The sequence below is a fragment of the Monodon monoceros genome, unplaced genomic scaffold (genome assembly GCF_005190385.1).
Source record: "Monodon monoceros isolate NGI ecotype Baffin Bay Population unplaced genomic scaffold, NGI_Narwhal_1 Super_Scaffold_1, whole genome shotgun sequence".
NCBI lineage: Eukaryota > Metazoa > Chordata > Mammalia > Artiodactyla > Monodontidae > Monodon > Monodon monoceros.
In genome coordinates this window covers 19,612,555-19,635,183 of record NW_021703765.1, presented here as the reverse complement: position 1 = coordinate 19,635,183, position 22,629 = coordinate 19,612,555, and the positions used below count along the sequence as shown (strand labels likewise).

Genomic DNA, 22,629 nt, shown 5'->3' with positions numbered 1-22,629 from the left:
ATGATTTTTGAATTAAAAAAAATTCATTCATTCATTACTTCAAAAAATATGTGTTAAGCACTGACGTAATGGAGACACTATGGATAAAGCAATGAACAGCTAATACAGTTATGATCAGAAAAGGAGAAAGGAGAAGCACTAAGGAGGGTCTCTAAACCTAGACTTCATGAATCAGGTTTCTTGAACAGATGAAGTGATATCTAAGTTCAGACTTGAGGGATGAGCAGGAAATAGCTAATTAAAGTGGGAAAGAAAGCAGCATGAAATATGATCAGGGGATGCAAGGACACAGTGCAGAGGGGGAGATGAATAGCACATTCAAAAATCTACAGTTTCACATGATTCAGCTGTAGAACAAGGGAAGAATGTGAGGCCAGAGAGATACACAAAAGCCAAATCATGAAGGGCTTTGTAAGTTATGTTAGGTGTTTTGACTTTAAAAGTCATGTTTGGTTTTTTTTTTTTTTTGACCTAAAAACTAACACGAATCATCAAAACGTTTTCAGCAGAATAACACTATTAGATCATTATGTCAAACAGATCTTCAGGATGCAATATGAAGAAAGAACTGAAGAAAATAAGACAAGAAGCAGAGAGATGAAATGATAGTTCCTTGGTAGAGAGATGGAGCAAGTGAATATTTAGGAGGCAGAGTCAACAGGACTTGTTGGCTAATTAGATTTGGGGGTAAGAGATGGGAAGAGTCAAGGATGATGCTCACGTTTCTAGCTTAGGCGGCCAAGTGGGCAGTGGTACATACAGTGAGATAAAGCATATAGAAGAAAGAGCTGGTTTGAAAGGATGATGAAGTTTGGGAAGATGAATTAGAGATACTGGTGAGACGTCTAAGCAAACAATGTTAGTAGATTGAGTGATACAAACAAATGAAGCTCAGGATAAAGATGTAAATTTGGAAATCATTAACATATAGATGATAACTGAGGCCATGACAATGAGTGAAATCATCCATGGAGGGTTTACCTACAGAGAAGAATGCACAGTATTCCCTACGAAACCCCACCATTTTGAAAGGTAGACACAGAAGGAACACAGGATGGGGACTGAGAAAAAACAAAGAAGGAGGAAAACCAAGAGACTACAGTGTCACAGAATAAAAGACAATATTTCAGAAGGCAGGTGTAGTCAGGAATGCCTAATACTAAAACAGGTCAAGTAATGTAAGGACTGAAGTTTGCTCAACCAATTTAATTAGGATCATCAATAATCTTGATGAGAACAGTTCAAGTGGCATAGTGAGAACAAAAGCAGTATTTCAGAGATACAAAAACTAAGAAGTAAAGTAGATAGTAAATACACACAACCCCAAGAAGTTTGACTGTAAAGGGAAAAGAAAGAAAATGAATTCTAAAGGAGACACAGAGTAAAACAAATAAATTTTTAAGATAGGGGAGATTTGAATATATTTAAATGCTTTGGGGAAGAAGCCAGTTTAGAAAGAAGTTGAAGATGAAAGGTAGCTGACATAATCCATTGAGTGAGCTGTCTGAGAAGGTAAGAGGGAATGTATCTGGGAAGCACAGATATTGGTATTACCTTTAGGTCACAAGATAGGTCAAGTTCAGTTCAGAGGGGTAATAAAAAAGCTACCTCCTTGTTCAGATCCTTTAATCATTTCTCATTTGCAAATTTAAACACAAATGCTTTAGTCTGTTCAACTTCACAAATATTCAAATAAGTGCAAATTTAAAATGAAATCGTTTTTATACAATGAACTACCAAGAAGAAGAAATATTGATAATAATACCATAGAAGGTAAGCTGAAACTGAACTGCACATAATTTGTCAATAGACTTTTAATTTGGTACAAGTCTTTGGAAATCAACTTGCCAGTATGTATCAAAAATCATAAATATTCATACTAATTATATTTCTGGGAATCTAGCCCAAGGAAATATTGAAAAATATAGGAAGGAACTTACATACATAAGGATACTCACTTGAGTACTACCTATAATGGTGAAAAATTGGAAATAATATGGAAATTATAAAGTAAATTGTATGCCAGTACAATGCACAGTTTTTGGAATAATATACAGTTAATTATAAAATTATAGCACACAAATTATATAAAACATGGATTAAATGTGTATAATACAATGTTAGGTGAAATGTTTTAAAAGTATGTATATATACATGGCATCTTTCCAACATCACCCAGAATAATGCTTTTAAATAATACTGGACAACATATCATCTATTTCTTCTACCCAGGCAGCCAATTTATCTGTCTAGAGACAAGGAATATAATATCCTCCATGGAACTCTGTGAGTTAGCTTATCTATTTCTTAACCATAAAAGCATTATACTAAAGACTAAACTAGAAGTAACAGTCAGGGGTTAGGAAGGAGTAAATGTTAAAATGCCTGGAATGAACAGCAATTTTCAGGGTTATAATAACTGAATACTAAAATATTTTATAAACTCTTCACACACAATGTCTTTAAAGTGCACATTTTTAAAATTTACCTTTCACCTAGAAAGTTTCTTCTAACATGTAAAAATAGTCACTCTCGGTTATTATCAAAAAGATGAGATTTAAGTGCTGGCAAGGATGTAGAGAAAAGGGAACCCTCATTCACTATTGGTAAGAATGTAAATCGGTACAGCCATGATGGAAAACATTTGAAGGTTCCTCAAGAAATCTGAAATAGAACTACCATATGATCCAGCAATCCCACTTCTGGCTATATATCCAAAGGAAATGAAATCAACATCTCAAAGAGATAGCTGTACCCCCATATTCACTGCAACTTTATTCACAATAACCAAGTTATAGAAACAAACTAAGTGTCCATCGATGGATGAATGGATAATGTGTGTGTGTGTGTGTGTGTGTGTATATATACATACATATATATATACGTATATACACACACACAATGGAATATTATCATCCATAAAAAAGAAAGAAATCCTGCCATGTGTGATAACATAGATGAAACTTGAGGTCATTATGCTAAGTGAAATAAGTCAAACAGAGAAAGCAAACACTGTGTGATCTTGCTTATATGTGGAATCTCAAAAAACCAAACTCATAGAAACACAGAGTAGAATGGTGATTGCCAGGGGCTGAAGGTGGGGAAAATGGGGAGATGTTGATCAAAACATACGAACTTCCAGTTGTAAGATGAATAAGTTCTGGGATCTAATGTACAGCATGGTGACTATAGTTAACAATACTGTATTATACACCTGAAAGTTGTTAAGAAAGATCTTAAATGTTCTCACAATCACCACCACAACAAAAAAAATGGTAATTATGTAAGGTAATAGATGTATTAACTAACTTTTTTCTGGTAATCATTTTGCAATGTATACATGTATCAAATTGTCACACTGTACACCTTAAATTTACACGATGTTATATGTCAATTACATCTCAATAAAGCTGGAAAAAAATCATTAAAAAAAAGACATTTCTGGAACGGAGTAAAGGCAAGTTTCATATCCTTTGAACAAAGAATTAGCTAACAAAATAAAAGGAAAAATATCTAGGATCAAATGGAAGATTTAAATCCACTTCTTTGGTGATTTAAATGTTTACTTTTGGGTAAAACAAAGAATATTCTGTAAGAAATGTAATTAATATTCAAAGACTATCAGAAACACCTAAAGCCTATAGGCTTTAATTAAAAGGAAAAAGTAATGGCTCAAAAGCTGAAGTTTCTTTGATTTGAGGATAAAAAAAGAGAAAAAGCAAGAGACCATAAAGTGTCAAAGATGACAGCATTAAAGAAATAAGAAAGAAACAGATATGTGAGTTCTTCATATATTGAAAGAAGGAAGCTAGGAAAGACACCCTTGACAGCAAAATCACTATTCAATTAGATTAAAAAGAATTAGGGGCATGTTTTACATATCTGGCCAAATAAGGATAGTTCAAAGATCTTACTGTTTGGGATAAGAGTCTTATAACTGGTAGAATTCCCTCCACCCCAGTCAAGATTTCTTTTTAATCTAATGACAAGACAAGTACATGTTAAATATGCCAATAGTATATATAAAACTGGCTGGCTACTTACCCTATCATAACCAGATTTTACAAATGCCATCTCTACCTTATAATTTTAATTGTAGGCAGAAATCACTGCTGAATTCTGTTTAATGCACTTTTGTTTACATACCTTAATTTGCCCTTTTAAAACTAAGGCATTTTCAAGGAGTCAGTACATTAGAATTTCATAATTTATATATTTTATAGAACTCAAATTAGACTGCCATATTAGACAGAACTAGGCATATGATGTTTGTTATATAAAAACAGAATTATGAATTTCTATGATTGCTTCACATCTAAACTAATCACTTCAAACCGATTCAAGGTAAAAGATCTAAAAATCAAATCCTAGTTCTAGGTCTCAAAATTCAACACTCCGAAAGGAATTACAATACCACTAGCTTGAATACCTTATTAAAAGAATGTGATACAGTTAAGATAAAAACATATCTGCAGGAACCTCAAAAAAACAGAAACCTCACTGTCTAATTTATTTACTCTATGATCAGAATAACTTCTCCAAATGAAGTATTTGGCAATTTATACTACTAATCTAGTTCAATGAAGCTATGCAAAAGGTAGCAAAATTGGAAGAATCATTTTTGCCTATGTATTTTATGCCAACTATCTCCTCAACAATAATAGCTCACTAGCAGTCATCTGCCATATGTATGTCAAAATATAATTAAATCAACGTCTTTCCTTTACTTAAAAACCTGAATCTAAACTGGAATAGTCAGGATGACAGATCATGATTTCAAAAAACATTAATACCAAAGTTGTCTCTTTACTATTTTCCTGCATTTACTCAATGCACAGTCCTATATTTTGAAATCCTGTTAGTGAGACAGTAGTCAAATATTATCTCAATTCTTACGTTCAGGATAAAGAAGGTGGAGAGACAACTAATGTCTTAGTGTAATCAAAAACATCCAGCAAAAATTGTCAGGTGACAAGAGGATAATGTGAAAAACAGTGCAAACATTTGGAGAAGTAACCTCCAAAATAATTTTAACACTTCCTGTCTCTGAAAGCTAGAAGGAAGATAAAAACCCTCAAAAGATCTGGGTTAAAATGACATAAGTGGGGTTTTTTTGGTGGGGGCAGGAGATGATTTAGCTTTTTTGACATATTCTTTTCACTTGAGAACAATCTCATAAACGTTAATTAAAGAAGGAAAACTTACAACTACTCAACATACCAAAGAATAAGAAGCAACTAACCTGGTTACTTCAGCTTTAAAAATCTAGGTTGCCAATATCTCTACAACCAGATAAACACCCAGTAAATATAATTACTACTGTTTTTAAAATCTGTGACTGAACTTAAGTGCAGAAAACAATTAAATTCCTGTTAAAATGACCATAATTTGCTACTCGGTTTGTCTTTAACCAAAATATTTGTTCACAGACTATACTGAGAATGATTTGACAAGGAAAAGATGAGGATAAAATTTACTAAATACTACCTGTTCTCAATGAGACAACTCAAATTTTCAACATGGAACTAATATTATTAGTTATTCCACTTTCTTTATCTTTTGGGCTTTTTGAAGCAAACTGTCTTACCCAATTACATACTTTCAAATTTTTCAATTAATAAAAACCTTTACAAGGAAACGATTTTAAAATCACCAAAAAGCCAAAGGACAAGATGTTCAAGACTTTAGACAGTATCTAAGAAAGAACACAATCAGGGAATGGCTTTGTCAAGGTGGGCAAAGTTCAGAATGGCAGAATTCCTTCCCTGTTGGAATGAATATACTAAAACTGCCGGTGGTTTGGTGGCTATCACTGGGTGCAGTAGTAAAACAGAAGGGAAAAGCCTGGCACAGAAAGCTGAATGGCCCAAAGAAAACCTAAGTGGTGACAAGAGCCTAAAGGCACATGCAGGTACGCATCTTTTATATTGGATGTGATACACTTACATGGCCCCTGTTGAATCTCTTGGGGACCAACAGTAAAGCAAGTTTAGAACTTCAAATCTTGAGACATCTATAGCAAGATGCTGATCCAATGTGGCTCCAAATATCTTCTGTTTTCCTGGCTCACCTGAAGAGGAAAAAACACTACAGAGGATGTGGGAACTGAATTTCTTTATGTAGTTTCTTCTAGAGCAACTGTCTGAAAGTTTTGGCCCAATCCTTTTTGAAGTCTGGAGATGAGACACTTGAGGGACTAGTGAAAAACAAAATTCAAATGAAAAGGTGGAGTGAGACATCTAAAAGGGGAATACGAGAGCAAAAGATACTGGTCGTAGGTAAATCAGTGTTTCTAATCCTTAAGTGGGAGGAGGCAGAGAAAGGAGAGAAAAAATGCACCGATGTTTCTCCCTCTGCTCCCTCACCCCAATTGCTACTAAAATTTCACAAAGTACCTAAACTTTTTGACCGCAATTAGGGAGTGAGTGCGCAAGACTGCTTGGAAAGTTTAAGCGTTTTGTCAAGTCTCCCTCCCCTGGCTAAGCGGCATCATTAAGCAGCAGGGAGGCCTTTCAGATAATACTTTTTTTCTAAGAAAAGATTCTGGTGGAATACAGCTTGAAACAATAAAGGAAGAGAAAAATAAATGCAATTTATACAAAAATGGAAGTCACAGGACAATATACCATATTGACAAAGTTTATTTACTTCTGTTTTTCCAAAGGGGAGGGCTGCTTTCTTGTAATAAGAAATCAGAACAAAAAGTAGTTTCCAAATAATAGAAAATATTTTTAAACTAGGCAACACAAATTGCATGCTTCATCCCCTTAGGAAATATTACCCCGGAAAGATAATCTTTAAAAAACTAAGAAGAGCAGAACCAAGTCTGATGTACATTACAACACAAAAGCATAAAAGTGGAGTCCATAAAATTAATTTTAGATTTTTTAATTAACTTAATTTTTTTCTTAAAACATTTTACCAAAATGTTGTCTTATCAGAGTTATTCTCCAGCATTCATGTAATAGCCTAGGATATAAAACAATTTTCTTTCCAAATATATTCCATTTTAACCAGAGTTTACTTGAACTATATCTGGTAAAGATACCAGAATTTTCTGAAAAATAAGATTGGAGAACCAATTAGATCCTTACCTGACGTGGCTGTTCATTCATTCGTTGTGGATCTGATTTCACTTTATTACTAGGATGATTTGTGACTTTGGTTACCGGTTGTTTGAAAATTGATGCTGTTTGTCTAATTGGCAATGTTGTATTCAAGTCTGGCTTACCCTGTGGATATAAGTGCGTTTTAATTAATAAATATTATATATAAATACAATTAGATAAATTTTTATTAAGTCAATATGTATTACTTTAACTTGGATTATTCCAAACTTCTCAATTTCAGCATTTTAAATACTCTGAAGTACACTTTAATCACTTTATTATGTAAGACGTGCAAAGTTTTCTCACAATAAAAAGCTTTCTGTATTCTTTCAAATGTAAGAAAATTCTCTAAATTAAAATTCATAATTAATTTGATTAGCAAGATACTAGGAACTTCTAGGTGAACAAATATGTTTAAGGTTAGGTTACACAAAAGGAAGGAGGGTTTTCAGGACAATAATCGGAAAGCAGTCGTCTCTACATTCTGAAAATGGAGGAAACTAATAGCGCACTTGGCCATTAAAATATAAATAACCTCATGAGCTGTCAGGGGGCCAGGCTTACGTAAAACCACAAAGGTTAACCTTCCCTTTTATATTAAAAAAAAGATAATTAGAAATGAAAGTTGTAATTCCACAAACAGAGCTCAATTTAGAAAAATGTAATAAAATAAGGAAATATCCTTTAATATTTTATAGCACATTTAATGCTTTTTAAAAAAAACTTAAAATTGAAGTTTCAGAAGGGCAAGCAACATACTTATATATTTTTAATCAACCAGTAAAAAAATTAAGTTATGTTCTAATGAAAAGCAAATGTGGCACAGAATTGCTATTAAGCTCATTTGAAATACTCTAACATCAGGTGGGGCAGAGGCGAGGAAAAAGAGGAAGAAAAACAACAAAATGTGATTTAATCACTGTGTATTCTGAGTCTGGCAAAAACCATAAAGGCTCCAATACACCTGAAAGCAATACACATCAGATAATTTTAGTATACAAGTATACCTGATAAATCATCTACAGGATATTCAATGAACTTTTATCTTTATAACTATCTCCAAATAAAAATTATATCAACTTTGAGACTCCAGAACAGCAGTTCTCAACCTTGAGCATGCATCAGAGTCACCCAGAGGGCTGATGAAAGCACAGGTTATTGGGCCTCACTCCCAGAAATTCTGATTCAGGAGGTCTGAGGTAGGACCTGGGAAACTGCATTTCTATTAAGGTCCAGGTGATGCTGATGCTGGTACAGCGACCACACTTGGACAACTACTGCTCTAAAACAAAGACTGCAAGTTGGGGGCGGGGAGACCAGGTCTAACCCCTAGATAGATGTGTTTTGTTCAGTTTTTAGTTCCTTTAGTAAATTAAGCCAACATCGACAAATAAAATTCACATAAAATGCAGAATTCTAGGCTGCTTAAAGGAGCTCCAGAGACGGGTGCGAGCCGCGGCTAACAGCGCGGACCCCAGAGACGGGCATGAGACGCTAAGGCTGCTGCTGCTGCCACCAAGAAGCCTCTGTGCGAGCACAGGTCACTCTCCACACCTCCCTTCCGGGGAGCCTGTGCCACCCGCCACTGCCAGGGTCCTGGGATCCAGGGACAACTTCCCCGGGAGAACGCACGGCGCGCCTCAGGCTGGTGCAATGTCACGCTGGCCTCTGCCATCGCAGGCTTCCTCCGCATCCATACCCCTCCCTCCCCCCGGCCTCAGTGAGCCAGAGTCCCTGAATCAGCGGCTCCTTTAACCCCGTCCTGTCTGAGCGAAGAACAGACGCCCTCCAGCGACCTACACACAGAGGCGGGGCCAAATCCAAAGCTGAACCCCGGGAGCTGTGCGAACAAAAAGAAGAGAAAAGGAAATCTCTCCCAGCAGCCTCAGGAGCAGCGGATTAAATCTCCACAATCAACTTGATGTACCTGCATCTGTGGAATACCTGAATAGACAATGAATCATCCCAAACTGAGGAGGTGGACTTTGAGAGCAAGATTTATTATTTTTTCCCCTTTTCCTCTTTTTGTGAGTATGTGTATGCTTCTGTGTGAGATTTTGTCTGTACAGCTTTGCTTTCACCAATTGTCCTAGGGTGCTATCCATCCGTTTTTTTTTTTTTAATTTTTTTCTTAATAATTAATTTTAAAAACTTTATTTTACCTTACTTTATTTTATTTTATCCTCTTTCTTTCTTTCTACTTTTTCTCCCTTTTACTCTGAGCCGTGCAGATGAAAGGCTCTTGGTGCTGCAGCAAGGAGTCAGTGCTGTGCCTCTGAGGTGGGAGAGCCAAATTCAGGACACTGGTCCACAAGAGACCTTCCAGCTCCACGTAATATCAAACGGCGAACATCTCCCAGAGATCTCCATCTCAACACCAACACCCAGCTTCACTCAACGACCAGCAAGCTACAGTGCTGGACACCCTATGCCAAACAACTAGCAAGACAGGAACACAACCCCACCCATTAGCAGAAAGGCTGCCTAAAAGCATAATAAGTCCACAGACACCCCAAAACACACTACAAGACGGGGACCTGCCCACCAGAAAGACAAGATCCAGCCTCATCCACCAGAACACAGGCACTACTCCCCTCCACCAGGAAGCCTACACAACCCACTGAACCAACTTTAGCCACTGAGGACAGACACCAAAAACAATAGGAACTACAAGCCTTCAGCCTGCAAAACGGAGACCCCAAACACAGTTAAGATAAGCAAAATGAGAAGACAGAAAAACACACAGCAGATGAAGGAGCAAGATAAAAATGCACCAGACCTAACAAATGAAGAGGAAATAGGCAATCTACCTGAAAAAGAATTCAGAATAATGACAGTAAAGATGATCCAAAATCTTGGAAATAGAGAAAATGCAAGAAACATTTAACAAGCAACTAGAAGAACTAAAAAGGAAACAAGCAATGATGAACAACACAATAAATGAAATTAAAAATACTCTAGATGGGATCAATAGCAGAATAACTGAGGCAGAAGAACAGATAAGTGACCTGGAAGATAAAGTAGCAGAAATAACTACTGCAGAGAAGAATAAAGAAAAAAGAATGAAGAGAACTGAGGACAGTCTCAGAGACCTCTGGGACAACATTAAATGCACCAACATTCAAATTATAGGGGTCCCAGAAGAAGAAGAGAAAAAGAAAGGGACTAATATTTGAAGAGATCATAGTTGAAAACTTCCCTAATATGGGAAAGGAAATAGTTAATCAAATCCAGGAAGCACAGAGAGTCCCATACAGGATAAATCGAAGGAGAAACATGCCAAGACACATATAAATCAAACTGTCAAAAATTAAATACAAAGAAAACATATTAAAAGCAGCAAGGGAAAAACAACAAGTAACACACAAGGGAATCCCCATAAGGTTCACAGCTGATCTTTCAGCAGAAACTCTGCAAGCCAGAAGGGAGTGGCAGGACATATTTAAAGTGATGAAGGAGAAAAACCTACAACCAAGATTACTCTACACAGCAAGGATCTCATTCAGATTTGATGGAGAAATTAAAACCTTTACAGACAAGCAAAAGCTGAGACAGTTCAGCACCACCAAACCAGCTTTACAACAAATGTTAAAGAATCTTCTCTAGGCAAGAAACCCAAGAGAAGAAAAAGACCTACAATAACAAACCCAAAACAATTAAGAAAATGGGAATAGGAACATACATATAGATAATTACCTTTAATGTAAATGGATTAAATGCTCCCACCAAAAGACACAGACTGGCTGAATGGATACAAAAACAAGACCTATATATATGCTGTCTACAAGAGACCCACTTCAGACCTAGAGACACATACAGACTGAAAGTGAGGGGATGGAAAAAGATATTCCATGCAAATGGAAATCAGAAGAAAGCTGGAGTAGCAATTCTCATATCAGACAAAACAGACTTTAAAATAAAGACTATTAGAAGAGACAAAGAAGGATACTACATAATGATCATGGATCGATCCAAGAAGAAGATAAAACAACTGTAAATATTTATGCACCCAACATAGGAGCACCTCAATACATAAGGCAAATACTAACAGCCATAAAAGGTGAAATCGACAGTAACACATTCATAGTAGGGGACTTTCACACCCCATTTTCACCAATGGACAGATCATCCAAAATGAAAATAAATAAGGAAACACAAGCTTTAAATGATACATTAAACAAAATGGACTTAATTGCTATTTATAGGACATTCCATCCAAAAACAACAGAATACACAATTTTCTCAAGTGCTCATGGAACATTCTCCAGGATAGATCATATCTTGGGTCACAAATCAAGCCTTGGTAAATTTAAGAAAATTCAAACCGTATCAAGTATCTTCCAACCACAACGCTATGAGACTAGATATCAATTACAGGAAAAGATCTGTAAAAAATACAAACACATGGAGGCTAAACAATACACTACTTAATAACGAAGTGATCACTGAAGAAATCAAAGAGGAAATCAAAATATACCTAGAAACAAATGACAATGGAGACACTATGACCCAAAACCTATGGGATGCAGCAAAAGCAGTTCTAAAGGGAAGTTTATAGCAATACAATCCTACCTTAAGAAACAGGAAACATCTCGAATAAACAACCTAAGCTTGCACCTAAAGCAATTCGAGAAAGAAGAACAAAAAAACCCCAAATTTAGCAGAAGGAAAGAAATCATAAAAATCAGATCAGAAATAAATGAAAAAGAAATGAAGGAAACGATAGCAAAGATCAATAAAACTAAAAGCTGGTTCTTTGAGAAGATAAACAAAATTGATAAACCATTAGCCAGACTCATCAAGAAAAAAAGGGAGAAGACTCAAATCAATAGAAATGAAAAAGAAGTAACAATTGACACTGCAGAAATACAAAAGATCATGAGAGATTACTACAAGCAACTCTATGCCAATAAAATGGACAACCTGGAAGAAATGGACAAATTCTTAGAAATGCACAACCTGCCAAGACTGAATCAGGAAGAAATAGACAATACGAACAGACAAATCACAAGCTCTGAAATTGAAACTGTGATTAAATATCTTCCAACAAACAAAAGCCCAGGACCAGATGGCTTCACAGGCAAATTCTTTCAAACATTTAGAGAAGAGCTAACACCTATCCTTCTCAAACTCTTCCAAAATATAGCAGAGGGAGGAACACTCCCAAACTTATTCTACAAGGCCACCATCACCCTGATACCAAAACCAGACAAGGATGTCACAAAGAAAGAAAACTACAGGCCAATATCACTGATGAACATAGATGCAAAAATCCTCAACAAAATACTAGCAAACAGAATCCAACAGCACATGAAAAGGATCATACACCCTGATCAAGTGGGGTTTATTCCAGGAATGCAAGGATTCTTCAATATACACAAATCAATCAACGTGATACACCATATTAACAAACTGAAGGTGAAAAACCATATGGTCATCTCAATAGATGCAGAGAAAGCTTTCGACAAAATTCAACACCCATTTATGATAAAAAACCCTCCAGAAAGTAGGCATAGAGGAAACTTTACTCAACATAATAAAGGCCATATATGACAAAACCACAGCCAACATCATCCTCAATGGTGAAAAACTGAAAGCATTTCCACTAACATCAGGAACAAGACAAGGTTGCCCACTCTCACCACTCTTATTCAACATAGTTTTGGAAGTTTTAGCCACAGCAATCAAAGAAAGGAAATAAAAGGAATCCAAATCAGAAAAGAAGTAAAGCTGTCACTGTTTGCAGATGACATGATACTGTACATAGAGAATCCTAAAGATGCCACCAGAAAACTACTACAGCTAATCAATGAATTTGGTAAAGTAGCAGGATACAAAATTAATGCACAGAAATCTCTGCATTCCTACACACGAATGATGAAAAATGTGACAGTGAAATGAAGAAAACACTCCCATTTACCAATGCAACAAAAAGAATAAAATATCTAGGAATAAACCTACCTAAGGAGACAAAAGACCTGTATGCAGAAAATTATAAGGCACAGATGAAACAAATTAAAGATGATAGAAATAGATGGAGAGATATACCATGTTCTTGGATTGGAAGAATCAACATTGTGAAAATGACCATACTACCCAAAGCAATCTACAGATTCAATGCAATCCCTGTCAAACTACCACTGGCATTTTTCACAGAACTAGAACAAAAAATTTCACAATTTGCATGGAAACACTAAAGACCCGAATAGCCAAAGCAATCTTGAGAACAAAAGACGGAGCTGGGGCTTCCCCGGTGGCGCAGCAGTTGAGAGTCCGCCTGCCGATGCAGGGGACACAGGTTCGTGGCCCCAGTCCGGGAAGATCCCACATGCCGCGGAGCAGCTAGGCCCGTGAGCCATGGCCGCTGAGCCTGTGCTCCGCAACGGGAGAGGCCACAACAGTGAGAGGCCCGTGTACGGCAAAAAAAAAAAAAACAAAACAAAACGGAGCTGGAGGAATCAGGCTCCCTGACTTCAGACTATACTACAAAGCTACAGTAATCAAGACAGTATGGTACTGGCAGAAAAACAGAAAAATAGATGAATGGAACAGGATAGAAAGCCCAGAGATAAACCCACGCACATATGGACACCTCATCTTTGATAAAGCAGGTAGGAATGTATACAGTGGAGAAAGGATAGCCTCTTCAATAAGTGGTGCTAGAGAACTGGACAGGTACATGTAGAAGTATGAGATTAGATCACTCCCTAACACCATACACAAAAATAAGCTCAAAATGGATTAAAGACCTAAATGTAAGGCCAGAAACTATCAAAATCTTAGAGGAAAACATAGGCAGAACACTCTATGATATAAATCACAGCAAGATCCTTTTTGACCCACCTCCTAGAGAAATGGACATAAAAACAAAAATAAACAAATGGGACCTAATGACACTTCAATGCTTTTGCACAGCAAAGGAAACCATACACAAGACCAAAAGACAACCCTCAGAATGGGAGAAAATATTTGCAAATGAAGCAACTGACAAAGGATTAATCTCCAAAATTTACAAGCAACTCATGCAGCTCAATAACAAAAAAACAAACAACCCAATCCAAAAATGGGCAGAAGACCTAAACAGACATTTCTCCAAAGAAGATATACAGACTGCTAACAAACACATGAAAGAATGCTCAACATCATTAATCATTAGAGAAATGCAAAGTCAAAACTACAATGAGGGCCTCCCTGGTGGCGCAGTGGTTGAGAGTCCGCCTGCCGATGCAGGGGACACGGGTTCGTGCCCCGGTCCAGGAAGATCCCACGTGCCGCAGAGCGTCTAGGCCCGTGAGCCATGGCCGCTGGGCCTCCGCGTCCGGAGCCTGTGCTTCGCAACGGGAGAGGCCACAAGTGAGAGGCCCGCGTACCGCAAAAAAAAAAAAAAAAAACTACAATGAGATATCATCTCACACCAGTCAGAATGGCCATTATCAAAAAATCTAGAAATAAATGCTGGAGACTGTGTGGAGAAAAGGGAACACTCTTGCACTGCTGGTGGGAATGTGAATTGGTACAGCCACTATGGAGAACAATATGGAGGTTCCTTAAAAAACTACAAATAGAACTACCGTATGACCCAGCAATCCCACTACTGGGCATATACCCAGAGAAAACCATAATTCAAAAAGAGTCATGTACCGAAATGTTCATTGCAGCTCTATTTACAATAGCCAGGACATGGAAGCAACCTAAGTGTCCATCAACAGATGAATGGATAAAGAAGATGTGGCACATATATACAATGGAATATTACTCAGCCATAAAAAGAAACGAAATTGAGTTATTTGTAGTGAGGTGGATGGACCTAGAGTCCGTCATACAGAGTGAAGTAAGTCAGAATGAGAAAGACAAATACCGTATGCTAACACATATATATGGAATTTAAGAACAAAAAAATGTCATGAAGAACCTAGGGGTAAGACAGGAATAAAGACACAGACCTACTAGAGAATGGACTTGAGGATATGGGGAGGAGGAAGGGTAAGCTGTGACAAAGTGAGAGAGTGGCATGGACATATATACACTACCAAACGTAGAACAGATAGCTAGTGGGAAGCAGCCGCATAGCACAAGGAGATCAGCTTGGTGCTTTGTGACCACCTAGAGGGGTGGGATAGGGAGGGTGGGAGGGAGGGAGACGCAAGAGAGAAGAGATATGGGAACATATGTATATGTATAACTGATTCACTGTTATAAAGCAGAAACTAACACCATTGTAAAGCAATTATACTCCAATAAAGATGTAAAAAAAAAAAAGAGAAGAAAATGCGGAATTCTAGCTTCTCTTAAAAACTCAAAGATCTAGAAATACTGGACTGATGTCGCCAAAGCAGGCCATTATTGATTAGTAATGGCTGCCACTAGAGTTGTCAAGTTTTGTTCTTTTGCAAGTCTTCAATTCACATTTGCAAAGCTGTCTGAGCCCTACAGGTACTGAGTTTTGATCTCTGCTTAAAGAATATCAGGATGACTAAAAAGGTAAGGATCACAATAGATTAATCTGATCATTATTACAATTACAGTATTATTTGGACTCACTATTAAATATACCTCTACCCCCAGCCCCAAACACACACACACATACACACACACACACACACACACACACTGATCTGTACCTACTGGGCATGCTTGTCATTTCTTGCACTCAATTTTCTCCCCATGTATGTGCTTACCTTTAAGAGACATATTCATCTTTAATAACTCTTAATATTATTTCTCAGGCATTTCACTTTCTTATCTTTATGGTTTTCCAAAAAACTTAGAGGTGTGGAAACTTGACCAACAGGCTGCAAAATAACCACTTAGGATGCCATCTCTGAAATGTGTGAGGCCCAGAAATGTGTATTTTTTAAAGCTCTCCTGGTAATTCTGTTATGCACCGGTTTGGATCCCTCTGATTTATGACATCTAGAGCATTCTGAGGCCCTAAGTGAAGCCATCCAACCTATAACATAGTCAATATTCAATCCTAAAGAAACTTAACACAAAAATGCTTATGAAGAACTTATCCTGTCACTGATTAGTTATAATTAGTATCTTCCACTAAACAATATCTTGTTTGGTGTTTAATGTTTTTGTTCTTTAATAAAGAACAATAAACTCTGCTGGTATTATAATGAAGATGGCATCAGTAGACAAAGAAGTATATAACAACTGTTTGTATGAGCAAACACAGTCGAGCCTGTAAGATTCTCATTGTTACAAAGAATGACTGGAGGAAGCACAGACTAGCCTAAACTATTCAAAACTATAAAATCCTGAATCCACACAGACTGGAAGGAAGCATGAACATGTAAAACGACCTGTGCTACAATGGTTAGATTGATATTTTTTTCATTAACTTATGTTTGTGGTACAATTAAAAATTTATTTACTGGCTAAAAGTATTCAAAATACACCATTAACTTCCATTGTCTGACAATGAGACAATTCATTTCCCAGTGGCATGGAATGAGATTATTCAAGAGTGTGCTGCCTTGCTCTTCTTTCATCTTATTTTGGTTTCTATTATTTTTTCTCTTTTAAACTGGCCTGAAAGCTCTGAAGACAGAAAGAATTTTTTACTAATTAATTTTGTATTCTACAGCAGTATCGTGTAGAATAATCTGAGAAGCTGGACGAACTGGTTTTCCCAGAAACTGTCACAAAAACAGTAAATTTTATTACCATTCTCCCCTGCGGACTGTCAAAGAGTCACTGTTAATTCACGCCCAGTTGTTGTCTGAGTTTTTCTAAATAACTACCAATCTGCCATGAACTTAGGAGTTATAAAGCCAACACTTTTTTTATGGGACAAGTTAAAGCTATTCATGTATTTGAAATCTTCCCTTTCAATACAAGAAAAAGTAAAATAGAAGTTCCTTATATCATAAAACTAAACCGACAGGGCTTCCCTGGTGGCGCAGTTGTTGAGAGTCCGCCTGCCGACGCAGGGGACACAGGTTCGCGCCCCGGTCCGGGAAGATCCCACATGCCGCGGGGTGGCTAGGCCCGCGAGCCATGGCCGCTGAGCCTGCGCGTCCGGAGCCTGTGCTCCGCAACGGGAGAGGCCACAACAGTGAGAGGCCCGCGTGCCGCAAAAAAAAAAAAAAAAAAAACCTAATTTGACAAACACACACATTCTAATAAAGTTTCCAACCTTTGATAAATCTTCTCAGTATACAGGGTAGCGCTCAAATCAAAATTTAATGTATTTTATAATAATGTGTATATTAAGCTGGAAGTATTCAAATAACTCAAATAATTGTTGAGGGTTCATTCTATCCCTCTGGGATGAATACAAAAATAAATCTTTTAAAAATTTTTTTTAATTTTTACTTAATCTCTTTCCAATAAATATCTGAGATGGCTCTAAAAACTCACAAAGGACAAATATGCAATAAAAATTAATTTTAAAATTAATTTTTAAAACTCAAGGAGGAAACAAATTTCCTTTTGAAAAGGTTAACAGTGATTGATACTAGAGCTGAGCATCAAATGTGGATCTGAACTTTCTAGGGGTGTGGATGAAAAAAAGAAATATTAAATTACATAGATATCACACTCAGAAGGGAGGAAGCATACCAATTAATGAGGAAAACAAAAGCTGTCCTGGTATTAAACCTAGAAAAAAAATTAAAGACACTTAACATCACAGCAAATATTTAGCAGATTTCAAATGCTTTTTCTTTCTCCAATGACCTTCCATAAAAGCCAAGAACATATTTAAAGGACAACTCAGTGAAGATGATTCTGAAAAGGACTAAACCAGAGTGTTCGGATTACTGTGTAAACTTTCAGTGATCTAACGTGATTAAGGCTAGAAAAGAGGATAACTAAAGAGGTGATGCAGAGCATGTTTCATAAGCCGGTCGTTTTCAAATACTGTTTCATTCCTACCCTTAAAAATTTTTTGCAAATATATATACCCCACCTACATTTTGAAGTATTTCACATTTTAATGTAAAGAGATGGGGAGCGGGGGTGGGGGATGAATTGGGAGATTGGGATTGACATGTATACACTAATACGTATAAAGCAGATGACTAATAAGAACCTGCTGTATAAAAAAATAAATAAAATAAAATTAAAAAAAAAAGAGTTGGGGAGAATGAGCTAAGGTATTTTAAATACTGACACTTTAATAATAAACTGTTACATCATGTTAAAATGCAGCTAACAGAATCTAAATATACCCACCATCAGCCATGTATACATAAACAAAATCTTTAATAGTAATACATTTATTATACTGCTTTTTCCCTTTGAACAATTCCGTTCCCAGAATTATTTATTTTAAACTTGAAAACCTTTAATTAATCATTTATACATCATAAAGTTATTTTTTTAACTTTCTGTGACCTTAAAGTTCTTAGTGATAAAAAAAAATTTTTTCTGGTTTATGACAATTATTAGTATATAAGTGACCAAAAACAGTAAATTATACATTTTAATAAATTATTAAATATAAGAGATAAAAGCTATACATGAAAATAATTTATTTAAAAATTAACTCCATAGCCTTAGATGAGTAGTCCCAATTGCTAGAACAGAATAAGATTTAATACCGATTCTATTCCTATTCTTCATTTTTTGATAGATATAACACTAAGAAACCTTGTTCACATAAATGAATAGTTTTAGTCTGTCTGTCAATTTTTTGGACTTCTTTTGAGTTATACGTCAAAATATCACATAGCAAACGATCAAAAATTGACATCTACATTAAGTCCTCTGTAAATTTTATTGTGGGCAAAGAACTGTACTAGTAGAAAGATTTGACAATTACCAAGTCATTCATTTTCTCAGTATCAACACCAATATTTCAAATTGTCCCTTTACTGGAGGTCAAACATTTTATACCATGGTAAAACTGCACACAAGCGAGAAGAGTATTATATACTCTTCTATAAAATGGGAGGAGTTGACTATGGAAGGGGAACTGGGGAAAAAAGAACCTGTACCTCTATATCAGGTACATTCTCAGAACCTAAGGATACAGAAATAATTCCTTTAAAACCACCCATGCTGTGTATACCATGTTAAGCCTCCACATAGCATAGTTTGAACAGCAGGAACTTAAACTATATATTCTAAATACCACTTTCCTCAGCCTAGCTTTGAAACAGTATGATAGTTCAGAACTGTACATATTCTATAACAAGCGCCTAGGGGATTCATTTTATCTTTAAAATGCATGCAAATTTTGCATTTTATTTTAGAAATTAGCCATGTTTGTTTTAATGTAAAAATGTTGCTCTCCTACCTAAAATGCTTCAACAAAACTGAACACCTCCAATGGAATACTACTCAGCCATAAAAGAATGAAATTTTGCCATGTTCAGCAACATGGATGGACTTGGAGGGCATTATGCTATGTGAAATAAGTCAGACAGAGAAAGACAAATACTGTATGATATCACTTGTATGTGGAATCTAAAAAATACAACAAACTAGTGAATATAACAAGAAAGAAGCAGACTCACGGATACAGAGAACAAACTAGTGGTTACCAGTGGGGAGAGGGAAGGGGGGAGGGGCAATATAGGGGTAGGGGACTAAGAGGTACAAACTCTTAGGTATAAAATAAGCTACAAGGATATACTGTACAACATGGTGAATATAGCCAATATTTTATAATGGCTATAAATAGAGTAACCTTCAAAAACTGTGAATCATATATTATACACCTGTAACTTATATAATATTGTACAGCAACTATACTTCAATTTTAAAAAGCAACAACACAAAAGGAAAAAAAAGAAAACTGATCATTTAAGTATCATTTTAATGCTGTGGCTCTGCATATCCCCAAGAGATATTCATGCCCCAATTTGAGAAGCAAAGACTTTATTTTTCTAAGGTCACTTTCCTCATCTGTAAATGAGGGTAAATACAATAACTATTCGTAAGATTCTTATAAAGATCAAACAAGATAATTCATGTATGATAATGAAAGCTCATGCAGCTTTCATTCAGTCACTGAACAAACACTGAGTGCCTACTATCTGCCAGGTACTGACCATACGCTGGGTATAGTATCACTCACAAAACACCAAAATCCCTCAGAGCTTACATTCTCAGGGTAGGGATAAGATGACAATTAACAAAATAGGTGTAGAGTTTATAGTCATGTTGGCACATGAATTCTGAAGAAATAGGAGCTATTTTTATTATCAGCACTAACATGTTATTGAACATGCTACTAAAATTTAGAAACTTGACCTACTAAGCTTTCCCATAAGGGAAGCCATCTGCTGCTTCACACAAAGAGGAGCCTGAGTGGTATCTTCAGGTCGAAACAAGATTATCCTCAAAATGTAATTTCGGACTTTCTCCAGAATATGCACAGTAGCCAACAGCTAATGCGTTTCCACAAAAATCAAAAGCCAACAATACAAAGTGCTTTACAATCCTTCAGTTTTTTATATAATTCACACACCATAAAATTCACCATTTTAAAGTATACAACTCAGTGGGTTTTAGTAGATGCAGAAGTTTGTGCAAGCTTCATAGGTTTCTGCAAAAAGTAAAGAAAAATATACCTGGGATCTATGATTTTGTACTGAAAATCCACTTCATGTAATATCCTAAATGAGGAATATTACCTTTTTAAGGAGATCAACGGAATATTAAAAAAAAAATAATGAAATGCGTGTACTATACTTTGAGCTCATTAAAAAAGAACATATACTTGTAGTTAACTGAAGAAGTGGAGGTTTGAAATTCATCATTGAAATCAAGTTTTGAAGAGTTTTGTTTGAAAAAATAACTTCTTGGAGCTTTAGTTAATATGGGGTCATTAAAGGACAGATGGCAAAAGATTAATGAGTTTCAACCAGAACAGCTCTACTCAAACTAAGGCATCAACTGCATGGAATTCATTATCTCCTTTACATCTGTGTTGGCACTAGCTGAGTACACATCCCTAGAATTATGGAAACAGTCACCCAAATCGTTTTCTGTAGGGCTTCATTCTCTCGCTGACCTAGAGTCTACAAAGTCAGCTAACTCTTCAAGACCTATAAAACTTGGTGAAATTCACTCAATTGTTGACAGAAAACCAAGCATCCAAAATAAATCTTGACAAAACCATACCATGGGCACCTATGTCCCCAAGTCTACCTTCACTATTAGCACAAAGGCCAAGCCAGACCCTCCCAAAAGGTCTATTGTACTTTGATACCTTTGAGGTACTAACTTATAACATGCTAAACCTGCTCTCATACTGAACAGTATACTCTCATCAGCAAGTCTATTGCTAACATGGCTAAAGTTCTTCTGTTCACTTTCTGCTTCCTGGCAATCTTTATACAATCCATACCTAAATACCTACCTCAAATCAGCCAAAAAATGGACCAGTGCTGTTAGTTGTTAATAACTTGTTCATTATCTTCATTCATCAGCTAAAGATAAATATCCTTTATTTATTTATTAAGGATATTTCTGCATATGAGAAAATCAGAAGTTCTCTGGAATACTAAATACAGTTGACCTTTGAACGATGCGGGAGTTTAGGCGTCAACCCTCCGCACAAATGAAAATAGGCATATAACTTATAGTCAGCCCTCTGGACCCATGGTCCTGCATCCATGGATTCAACCAACTGCTGATCGTGTAGTACTGCAGTATTTACTATGGAAAAAAATCTGCATGTAAGTGGATGCATGCAGTTCAAATGTGTTGTTCAAAGGTCAACTGTAGTTCTAGTGTCTCTTGCCACATCTTACTCTTTCTTTATTCATTAAACGACCACTGTCCAAAGCATCATCATCCCGGCCTGGGTAAACAGCCTCCTGCTATAACTGGCCGCCAGCTCCCACTTCTGCACCTCTACAGTATATTCTCCACACAGCAGCCAGAGGGCATATCGCTCCCTACATAAAGTCCACAAATAAGCATTCCATACCACTCCTTATGGTGGCCTCCCAAGTCCTGTCATTAGGTTTGTCTTCTTCCTTGACCTCACCAAGTACCCCTTTCCCACTCACTAACCTCCAGCCACCATGGCCTACTTTCTCCCCTCATATGCTAAATGTATCCGGCCTTAAGGATTTTGCACTGGCTATTCCCTCTGCTTAGAACACTTTTCCCTCTGGGGTTTATTTTTTGTTTTGTTTTGTTTTGTTTTTGCGGTACATGGGCCTCTCACTGTTGTGGCCTCTCCCGTCGCAGAGCACAGGCTCCGGACGCATAGGCTCAGCAGCCATGGCTCACGGGCCCAGCCGCTCCGCGGCATGTGGGATCTTCCCGGACCGGGGCACGAACCTGCGTCTCCTGCATAGGCAGGCGGACTCTCAACCACTGCGCCACCAGGGAAGCCCTTCCCTCTGGTTTTTATAGAGCTGACTCCTTCTCATTCAGATCTTGGCCAAAAATCGCACCCTCCAAAAAGCTTTCCTGATCACTCAGCCTAAAATAGCCACCTAGTCCATCTCAACCATTCTTACTTAATTTACTGTGTAGCATTTAATACTTATATTGTGTATTAGTTTGTCATACCACTAGAATAATAAGCTCCACAAACACATAATCT

At 36.7% G+C, this 22,629-nt stretch overlaps 1 protein-coding gene across 1 annotated transcript in view; it reads right to left on the bottom strand.

Moving 5' to 3' along the window:
• Positions 1–22,629, bottom strand: part of MBD2 (methyl-CpG binding domain protein 2) — a 76,677-nt gene that overhangs the window by 27,784 nt on the left and 26,264 nt on the right. The window contains exon 3 of the mRNA XM_029224836.1: positions 7,095–7,232. Coding sequence (XP_029080669.1) covers positions 7,095–7,232 — 138 coding nt within the window. The remainder of the gene's footprint in view (positions 1–7,094; positions 7,233–22,629) is intronic.